Below are 11,246 nucleotides of genomic sequence, written 5' to 3'. Positions count from 1 at the left end.
GTACAGGTTTGCTTTACATTTTACAGCAATTAATTTTCCTGTTTCTACCTGCTACTACTCTTCTTATACAATATGTTATACCATTTCTATTTCTACCTGCTACTGCTTTTCTTATACAGCATGTTATACCATTTATGTTTCTACCTGCTACCGTACCGTACAGCATGTTATATTATTCATGTTTCTACTTGCTATAACATGTTATACTGCTCTTGTTCTTTGCCTACTACTGTTCCACGTGCATTCTATTATTTGCTCCTGCGTTGTACACTTTACATTATATAACTTCAAGCATGTTTCCTTTTTGCGTAGGATGTTTAGAAGACTACAACCATAGGGCCGTTTGATTTAACACTATAACTGGACGCCCTAGAAAACTTAAACTCGTCAAGTCGGGGAGTTTGGAGCTAGCGCGGTGGGCAGCACGACCATCTTCAACAGCATAACATGTCTTCCCCAACAAAACCATTCATTTTCCTAGAAATTAAACAACAATCCATAGGATTTCGAGGTTGTTTGCCTAGCGCAACGTAAATCCTCCACCTTTTCTTTAGGCATTCGTATAGCTCTGCTGTACGATTTAAGCCCTAAACTCGTTCTAGGTTCCGAGGTTGTCGTCCGATACGACATAAACCTTCATATTTTCTAGGCAATTTGTGTGGCCCTGTCACGCAAATATAAACCCTAATTAAATAGAAATGGCAGGACAAAATACTTTAATAAAATCTTCTCAAAATTGGAGCCAAACCATAAGATAGACTGGGAAGTCACTGAGGTTCTCCTCAGGATCTGTGGCCTCCCCTAGTTTCTCTTCATCTGGATTCCTCAACAATGTTCCAGATTTGAGCTTTTCCCCCTTCACACCTCTTTGTCCGATTTCGTTGTAAAGTCCTATCCTTTTGACTTCTTTGAAGACATTATTCCCTGATTTTTATCGAGAGTTTTCTTAGGTGACCTAGGTCATTTAAGATGTAATTAACTATAGGGGCTTGCCCTTATATGAAGCTTTTCCGAACCCAGCTTAAAATAAATCCTATTTAATTATTTGTATTAAATAGGGGAATTTGTCGGCAAATAAAATGGTTTCGCAGACCCAAATGGATGTCATGTTTTCTTAGTTTATTTGATCGAGTCTCATCCTCAAGTCTTGTGTTTATCCCTCGGGGTAGATACAGGATTTGAGGTAGAGTGCTCTTTCATTTAAACTATGAAAAATATGAGGTCAGTTTGATTTCATATTTTTCTAAAATTATATACATATATATACGCAAATTAAAACGTACTTCCGAAGCAGGCGATGAGATTTCAATTCCGGCTGCCGACAGCTTCTTACAGGCGACCCCCCAAACTTTCTTTTAACTTTCTTTTAGTGCCGACAATTAGCTAGCATGTTTTCGGCTCTCTGATATTTGACCTCCGGACTACATTGTTGTAGGTTAGACATTCACTTCATGTGACTTGATTGTTGTTGCTTTGTATGAGCCTTTAAAGGACCACCTTTTCTCTCACTAGGTGGTGCCTCCTATCTTTGATTCCTTACCTGATGCATATCTAACAACTTCTCGCCATATTTGGGATAATTTTTATGCTCTTCTTGGAACCATCTTAAAATGTTGTCCTAGAAATCCCCGAGTATGCATTCATTTTCATCGTGGTGATGTAGCATTACGTGGGCCAAACAACATCACTCTCCCTTTATACAATCCCCTGTGAGTCTCAGAAAGCGATTTGCGTTCTTAGCAGTGAACTTGTTTGATGTTCAATAGTCAACAACATCTTCCGCATCTGTTTTAGGCATTGCAACCATTGTTCAGCCATAAGAATAGGAATTAGTTTATATGGCTTTCTATGAATGACTATTCATGTCCCAGTACTCTTGTGGGTGACGAGCTCTTAACCTCCTTGAATGTAGGCAATTCAACCTGAGCTACTATACTTATTGTTTCTTGACAAGATCAAACATGAAAGAGGTAGAAGGTTTTCAATTTGTTTATATTTTTATATTTTGTAGTTTAAAATGATGTGCATGATTAATCTTTTTATTTTCTTGTTGGACCCAGAGATGCACAATCAAGGGGAGAGTGCCACTAGCATATGACTTCTTAATAAGAATTATATTCTCTATTTTTAAAAAGTAGTACTGTTGATACATTTTATAATGACTATTATTCTCTCATAATGAAGGACTAGTAAGTATAAAGTGATAAACATACTGGAGAATTACCTTTTAAGTTGCCTTATAGATGAAACCTTTAATGATGATAAAATTGATGGTGCACTTCTCTATAATATTCTACTTCACTCTAGTGAAAGCAGGTTTTTGGATGAGAAGAGAGTTGATTTCGTTATTCATAAGTAGGGTACATATATAGGGAAATCATTCTATCATTATTTACAAACTTACCAAATATATATATCCTAGATTAGGGAAGTAAATAATTCTGAAATAAAATAAAATAACATAGAATAGGAAGGAAATAGACTAATCAAGTGTTTCTTAAATTAACCCCAACGAGTCTTCCCTATTTAGGAATCTAGTGGCCGACCCACACGATGAAGAAAGAGGGAAAACTTGATCTTCTTATATTTCTAAACGCTCGCTCAAGCTGGGTCATAAATATTATAGAGACCAAGCTTGGTATTGAACTTCGAAAAGATGCTTAAAGGAAGGACTTTGGTGAAGACATTGACAACTTGTTGGTGTGTTCGGATGTGGCTTAACTGTATCATTCCCCCCATTAACCTTTTTAAAGATAAAGTGTTTATCAACTTCAATTTGTTTGGTCTTGTCATGATATATTGGATTCTTGAAAATATTGATAGTTGTTTGTCCGTTATAAAACATCTGTATAGGCCTATTGGAGGTACACCCCAAGTATCATTAACAATTTTGAAATCCAAATCTCTTCATAGATTTCGAAGGCGAGTGTTCTGTACTCTGATTCTGTGTTGCTTCTAGAAATAATCACTTGTTTTTTACTTCTCCATATCACCGAATTTACCCATACATAAGAGCAGTAACATGTGGGTTGACTCAACCTCTGTGTAAATACTTGGTGTATTTGGAGTTGGTTCCGGTGATTTGCATTCCTCATTTTACACGGAGTTCTTGATTTTTGGTGAGATCTGTGAGAGTACTTAGTGTAGTAGTAGGTTCATTTTCAAGTTGATTGTGATAGTGGGGACAAGAGTGGGTTTATCAAGAATATAAAGGGGTGAGCTTGAGATTCCTGAATGGTTCCCCAAATCTGATATTCTTTCTAACTCTCCCTCTTAATGGTATATTAGTTGATTTTGAAAGAATGTGACATCCATAGAGTTGTAAAATTTTTGTTTTTCTAGAGAGTAGCATTTATACCCCCTTTTAATTTGAATAATAGTATACAAAAATACATGTGATTATCCTGGGATCATATTTGGTCTGATGTAATTGATATCGATGAACAAATGTGATGCAACCAAAAATTTTAGTTGCAAGTTAGAGGTCAATGACTGAATATGAGGGTGTTGAGAGGTTTGTTAAAGTTTAGCACTCTATTAGTCATCTGGTTTATGAGAAAGTGAATGTGAGAATAAGATCCTGCCAGAAGTGTTTGAGTACATTGTTAGTGAATAGAATTGAACGGGCCACTTCGAGAAGATGGTTGTTCTTTCTCTTAGCCACAATATTTTGTTGAGCCGTGTCAACACAAGAGCTTATATGAATGATGCTTTTTTTTTTGGATAGTCAAGGACTGAGAGTGGAGTTGTTGTAGTCTTTTGCATTATCAGTTTTGAGAATGTAAATTTTGCTCTGAAATGGAGTGATGATCATCTTGTGGAAGGTTTAAAGTTTGGTGGCATTTTTAGATTTTTTCTTCATGAGAAATGTCAAAGTGGTTTTGGTGTGATCATCAATGAAGGTGATAAACAACCTAGTCTCATTTGTATTTTTTTTATTTTTTGATGACCCTCAGATATCAATATGAATTATGGAGAAGTGATTTGTTGGTTTATATTTCAGGCATGGGTATGTCTGTTCAATGTGTTTAGAAAGTTGGCAAGTTTCTCACTGAAAAGAACCAAGTTTTTTATTGATAAACAAATGTGGATATAATTTTTTAATTTATTAGAAGTTATGATCCTCAAGACAAAAATGTGATAACTTAACTTGTCTCTCATGAGAAACATACGTAGATACAATCTTTGACTCAAATGATTGTGAATGATGGAACCGTTCTTTCAAAATGGGAGTCCTAGCGAGCAGATATAGTTCCTGATACATGTCTACATTATCGATCAAATTCCCGAAGTCCCTCACCTAGAAGTTAGGGTTCCTTTCCGAGCTCTGATACCGTATAGATTTTTGGAGAATAAAGGTCTCTAATTTTTTTTAAGCAAATAACTAATATATATATATATATATATCGTATGGGTAGGGCACCTTTTTTTGGGTCCTCTCATACAACCTCTATGTATCTAATCTATTTCAATAAAATTAGCCCTTATATATATACTCATACTAAGACTCTTACAATTAGAGGGAAATTCAAATCGTCATGATAAAAAGGAAAGAAATAAAACAAAATAATGGATAATTAAGAGAGAATAAGTCTCCCCTCAAATATAATAACAGACCCATAATTTCCAAAATTGTGTGCGTATAACATATTTTATTAATTCTTTTTTTCTAATGTAGTATATCTAATTCTTCCTGCTTATCCTTAGAAAGGGTTTCTTTGGTTTTTACCTTTTATATTCTATTGACAATAATTATATATGCTCAACTTTATCTTAATTTATCACCCTTTAATCACACTGTTATTTATGTTGCACTAAATTTTTGTGTCATTCTCTTCCTTAGTGCAAAATTTATCTGTATAGAATGTCCTATCTAAATGAAGTTTTTATAGAGTTTGCCACCCGTCTTATGATATTATCCTACAATATCGATCCTGTTTAGCACTTATTTTTTTTTATCCTTAGTATGAGAAGCTATGTTATTATTTCACTCTTCTATAATGCATCCATGATATTAAAGGGCCATGCATAGGTATCATTTAATCTTTTAACTTTTTTCTAATAACAGTTATATTTTTTAAAATTATATATCTGTTACTCTTCGTTTGCTTCTGTTAATTTTGTGGACTCTTCTGTTTTTTGTGTTGCAATTTGCCACTTCAGAAGCTATCAAAATCATGTAATTCGCAAAATCTATTCTGATATCTAATTTTGAATCTTTTTGATAGGCATCTCTATTATACTCGTTTTTCATGTAATTTATTATATTTTGTAGTGGTCACTCGCAACTATTTTTAATTTTTGATTTCCAATTTAATTCTTTGATATCAATGTAATTTGATTGATTTGCGCTCCAACATTTCAATGTTAGCATCTTCAAATGCAAGATAACAATTGCACATTCTCTTTTATATCATTCAAGTTAGTTGCATGCATGATTGCAATCTCTCTTTTATTTGTTTGTTGTCTTACAAGAATGCTTGAACTAAGTGCACGATTGGTTGATGTCATCTTGCATGTATTGAGGAGTTTGACTCGGAAAATATATGGGCAAAATTATGATTTTAAGAGATCTTCAATGTATTGTATCTTCATTTTTATATTTTTTACATGGTTGGCGAATAATTAAATTATCATATGAACTGCTAAAACTTGATCAACATTTTTATATCATAAATCACAATCAATAGCACCATCTTCAACTTGAAGACCTTATGTACTGATGCATCTGATAATCATCGATTTATTAATATATTATTGATGCATTTGATGATCATCGATTAAGCTTGATTCTGTTTGTGTGGTATTAGGTGTTGGATTGGTTAATTGTCATTTCACTATTTAGATGATATCTTCTATGTGTTGATATTTAAATTTGGTGAAATATATTGGCAAAACTAAATTTTTAAATGAATCATGTCTCATTTGATTACACTGAATTTTTCAATCTTGTTGAATTTGCAAATTGAACCCCATATAATTTTTATGTTATTGATCATTGTTAATGGTTATCTTTAATTTGAAGATGATGTACAGTGGTTGATGCAAGAAAGAAGTCGTCGCCACTTCTTAATATAGGGATAGGTTTCTTAAATAGACTACAATGAAGTAACCTTCCTGAGTTTGAAGCCATGCATTTGTTGAAGGGATAATTACATACATAGCACCCGAAACATATCTATTTGCAAAATCTAACATCCATGTGGTATTTTTGAACTACTGAACCGATGTATTCACGCTTGCCACGATCGAACCATTGAGAATTTGATAAACACGAAAAATATGGGTTGGAGTTTTATTTTGAATTTTGATATTTGAGTGAGAATTTGAAAAATGGATGAAAGAGGGTGCTAGATTTGTAAATAGCAATGTTTTCGGTGCTCTGTTTGTAAACTGTCCGATGTCGAAATATGCAGAGTTGTGTATGGGAAGGAAGAAGCAAAAGCATTTGGTATGATGATGGAGAAGATTCGAAGGTTTGCCTTTCCTTAAAAATATGTCTTAAAAGGTCGTGATTCCTAGGTGTTTTGGTCTTACTATCATTGGGTCATGAAAATGTTTTGGATCATATCTCTTTGATTGTCTTCAATATGTTAATTGTTAAAATAGAGGAAGATTGAGGAAATGGTGTGCGGATAGCTTAGTTTTACGTTCTGTGAATAAAGGGTAATGGATTATATAACTTCTTTGGGTCATGAAAATGTTATGGATCATGTATCTTTCAATGTATTATATTTATTAATTGTGAAATTAGAACGGGATTTTGGAAATGGTGTGCGGGTAGCTTGATTTTGTGTTGTTTTAAGCAAGTGTAAATAATTATTGATTTTAAAAGATATTGTTTATTTATTTAATCAAGGAAAGTGTTAGCAGTATTAGCTTGCTGTTGCGGTTCAGTAAACATTGCAATACATATATTAGATTATTGGAATAGACTTACGGGTGCGTTTGGTGCAGCTTTTTAGCTGCGATGTTGTGCGAAAACACAGTAAGGAGCATTTAAATATTGCGGTGCAATCACGTTTTGGAAAAATGTCATCTAAATGCGGGCCGCGGGCCCACATTTTTTTTTTCGCAACCAAAGACTGGTGTGCCCTTCTCCTCTCTCACGCAACCCTCTTCTCCCTCGTTCCCCACAGTTTAAACCCAGCTCGCCTCTATGCTCACGTATCCTGCCTCCCTTCAAACCGAAGCCCAGCTGCAACTGTGCCCCAACTCATCCCCCTCACAGACCCGTGAGTCTCCCGTCCCAACATTGTCTTCCTCTAACAACAAACTCCTTCCAACCCTTATCCCACTTGATCCCAAGTGAACCGAAGCCTCAGATTATTCCCAGCTGCTGTTTTCCTAACCGAGCAAAGTCCCAGCATCCACCCCTTTTCCATTTGTTGATGGCATATTTTTTGGGGCATTTACATACATACCACACCATTCTTATGTATTTACATGTCTAACACTTACATGCAAGCAACTCAGATCATTTACACCACAAAATGTAAATACAGCTTTTTGTGCCTAGGATTATGACGCCAAGGGTAAATATCAAAGTTTTAGTGTTAGGTATGTAAATACATAAAAATTGTGGTATGTATTCATTTTCTTTTTTTTGTGAGGTGTTGAAGATTTTAAGAGTTTTTATTTAATCATGTAGAGTTTACTATATCCTGAAAGTTGTTTTGTTAGTTATTTTTAGTCGTATGAATAATTAGATTTTGAGATTGACAACCAGTATTGATTCTGTTATAAGCAACACAATAGTACTGGGGCAGAAAGATGTTTTTTCATAAACAGTTGCTGCACAACTACTCAAAACGAACAAACACATAGCTTCCCCGTACAGCTTTCTAGTACAACTATTGTGCAATAGTTTTTTAATAAGCTGTAACTGCCCCAAACAGACCTTTAGGTTCTGTTTGTATTAGTATTTTAGGAACTGTTTGGGTGATCTTTATTTTTGTTTTTATTTTATTTTGTATGTTTTGATTTAAATTAAGACATGTTGGATTGAGCTAGTTATTTTTAAGAACACTCAAAATATCTTTTAACTGTTTTGCATATTTTTTAAAAATAGTTGATTTGTCTTTAAAACATAAAACAAAAACATATAAAAGTTATATCAACCAAAATGTATTTTTAAAAATAAAGGCAAAAAAAACAAGAAACAAAAATAATGCCAAACGGGCCCTTACTGTTTTAGTGTATTCTTTTTATTGCGATTGCATGATATGCTCTGTTTGTTCCTTGTTATTCTTTAATGTTTTTCTTAGTTTTTCAGCAAGAATGCTCGTCTTCAAAACAATTTTATGTTGCATGACAGGGTAAGGTAATTACGGATATCTCAAACCATAATATAACCTATTGTGTTTATGATTCGGATATTGCAACGGGTTATGGAGTCGGAGCTTTCTTGTTCCTCTTTTCCAACCAAGCTCTTCTCATGGGTATCACAAAGTGCATGTGCTTCGGCCGACCGTTGGCTCCTGGTAGTAACAGAGCTTGGACCATTATTTATTTTGCTTCTTCATGGTGAGTGAATATCCTAGATTCTCATTTTTTTTGGGAAATTTACATACGCAGCAGCACAATTCTTTTGTATTTTCACATCTCACTCCTAAATTTTCATATTTACATACATAACACTTGGGTGCTTTAAACCTGTGCATGAGTAGGTGTATTCCACTTTTAAAAAATGATAATAGTGCTTTTTTTAATGTGATATTAAAGATTTTAGTGCTATGTGTATAAATATGAAAATTTAGGCGTGAGATATGAATACATAAGAATTGTGCACTTTTTATGTAGATGTCTCATTTTTTTTAAAATCCCAGCTATATACTTTACTTTGTACTTTAATTTCTTTCCGTGGTAATAACTTGTACAAAAATTATGGCAGGCTAACTTTCCTGATAGCTGAGTCATGTCTGATTGCTGGAGCAACAAAGAACGCCTATCACACTAAGTATAGGCATGTAATCTATGTGCAGAACTGGACCTGCGCTTCACTGCGCAAAGGAGTCTTTATAGCCGGAGCAGTATTTGTGGTTTTCACCATGGTGCTTAATGTGTACTATTATATGTACTTTGCGAAGGCGCTGAATCAGACTGCTCGGAAAACTGAACGTGTGAATTCAAGCATTGGAATAACTGGTTACAAATGAGCTCAACCAAATCACTATAATTTAAAACACTAAGGTATTGTCACCTATAAAAAGGGTATATATTATTGCTTCCTTCCATGTTTTATCGTATAATTTGTACTAAATTATTTCAGGTTAGTGCTAGTTTTTTTTTTTTTTTTACTTGGATACCAAATGTTTTGCAATAAAACTCGTTATAATGAACTTTTCATTACATCATCTTTTGCTTTGTACGTCAACCAGTTTTTATTCCCTTCTGTTTTCTGCTGGTAATATATATATATATATATATATATAAACCAAAAGCAATTATAATATTAACACTCAGATGTGATTCTATAGATGAGTCTTTACATGGATTAGGGATTCATGCGGTGTAAAAGTGGCATAGTGAAATAGAAAGGGGCGTGAACAGCTCAAAACAGTTTTTTAACATTGGTCATTTCCTTATTGGCCAAAATCTACCTTGATTAACCCTTATCAATATAGTTGATTGGACTTGACTTTGGTGAGCACTAATCATATTCTAGAAAACTGGATGTTGGCATGAGTCTCATACAGTTCTTTCAACTGCCTTCAATATGAGCCCCATTTGACCCCATCTAATATGTTGAAAGTATAGTTGGATTCGCCTGGATCAAGTCCACTCGGCCGGTAAAGAGTTGAACTTGCCGGAGTGAACCCATCAAAGCCAAGGGCTAGTGAAGAGCATCCTGAGTTTCATATTTTTTGGAGTAAGAAATTTTAGAACTCTAGTCTCTTTTAGTCTTGCTATACTATTCTTATTTTCATTATTCAAAATTACTCAAAATACACACTTTAAGGCCGCCACGACGCAATTTTGTAAGAAATTTGCCCGACGCACTGGCCTACCTCAATGCATTTTCTTAAGTCCATTGCGCATAAGATATTGAGTGTTCGCAGAGAGATTCCAAATTTGCTCATGAGCAGTTAGAGAAGAAGAAAAGAGAGTAGAGATAATGAGAGAGAGTGAGTTAGAGAGAGAGAGTGGAGAAAGAGAGGTGGTTGATTTGGATAATGGCCATTAGCGATGAGGTCAAAGGCGATAGCAGGATGAGGAAGGCTCAACATTAACTTTTAGATTGGTCTACTACTGGAACATATTGGGAAAGCTTGATGATTTGCAAGAATGCAAATTAGTTTTTGGATTGGCATCAAGTTACATAGAACCTCGCTTCTTTACCAAAGTTTGAGGAGTTGTTAGCAACTTCACTGTACATTTATAACATTTTGATCTGATAAACCTATGCATGAAATGGTTCAACTTCTTAAAAGCAGGTGATAGTGAGGCTTTTTTATGTGATATTAATGATTCGAGCGTTGTGGATGCAAATATTAAAGTGTTAGATATGTAAATACAGGGATCGTATGGTATCTGTGTAAATGACTCGATATATTTTTTGATTCTTAGTGGTCAATTTTTAGTTTACTATTGTCGAATGACTCCCTTGAATACATGTTTGAAATAACCATAGATGATTGTTCACATATTTTAATTTACATGCTCTCATTCGACTGTTTATCTCTTTATCCATTGTGCCACCAAAGAGTTTCCGCATCATGAAATTTGATCATATGGGCATTTACATACATTGCATTCAATTCCTATGTATTTATATATCTAACACCTAACTAATTTTTTACATAAAGATTGAACTTTTGGTTTAACATATGTAAATATTTAGGAATTTAAGTGGTGTTTATGTAAAATCATCTTTCATTGTTTGACTCCCACATTTTTTGTCTTTGTTCCTACACTAACAGCATTTGGCCCTTTCTCCAATTATTTTGTTTATTTGATGGACCATCATGCATTATTTGTTGAATGGAACTTTGGCCATTCTTGATATGTTATGTAATCTTATTACATAAATATATATGCATAAATTATGAACAAAATAATTAATTTATAGTTATACACTTCAAAATATATGATTATTAACTTGTATTTGTAAACAAATAACTATCGCCTATGCATTTTTAACAAATTCATACGTCTTTTAAGGATATCGGGTTAATAATTATTTTTAAAAATATTATAATATTTTATGAAATGATTATATAACTATTTCCAGTTTTATATATATA

The 11,246-nt window shown here is 33.8% G+C and overlaps 1 protein-coding gene across 1 annotated transcript in view; it reads left to right on the top strand.

The window, feature by feature from the left end:
• Positions 1–9,306, top strand: part of LOC110026275 — a 21,248-nt gene extending 11,942 nt beyond the window's left edge. The window contains exons 2-3 of the mRNA XM_020727157.1: positions 8,318–8,526; positions 8,894–9,306. Of these exons, the coding sequence (XP_020582816.1) occupies positions 8,318–8,526; positions 8,894–9,158 (474 nt within the window). The 3' untranslated portion in view covers positions 9,159–9,306. The remainder of the gene's footprint in view (positions 1–8,317; positions 8,527–8,893) is intronic.
• Positions 9,307–11,246: the final 1,940 nt, after the last annotated feature.

Source organism: Phalaenopsis equestris, unplaced genomic scaffold (genome assembly GCF_001263595.1).
Source record: "Phalaenopsis equestris unplaced genomic scaffold, ASM126359v1 Scaffold000359, whole genome shotgun sequence".
Lineage (NCBI taxonomy): Eukaryota > Viridiplantae > Streptophyta > Magnoliopsida > Asparagales > Orchidaceae > Phalaenopsis > Phalaenopsis equestris.
The sequence above is the reverse complement of the archived record's forward strand: the minus strand, read 5'-3'. Positions and strand labels throughout refer to the sequence as shown.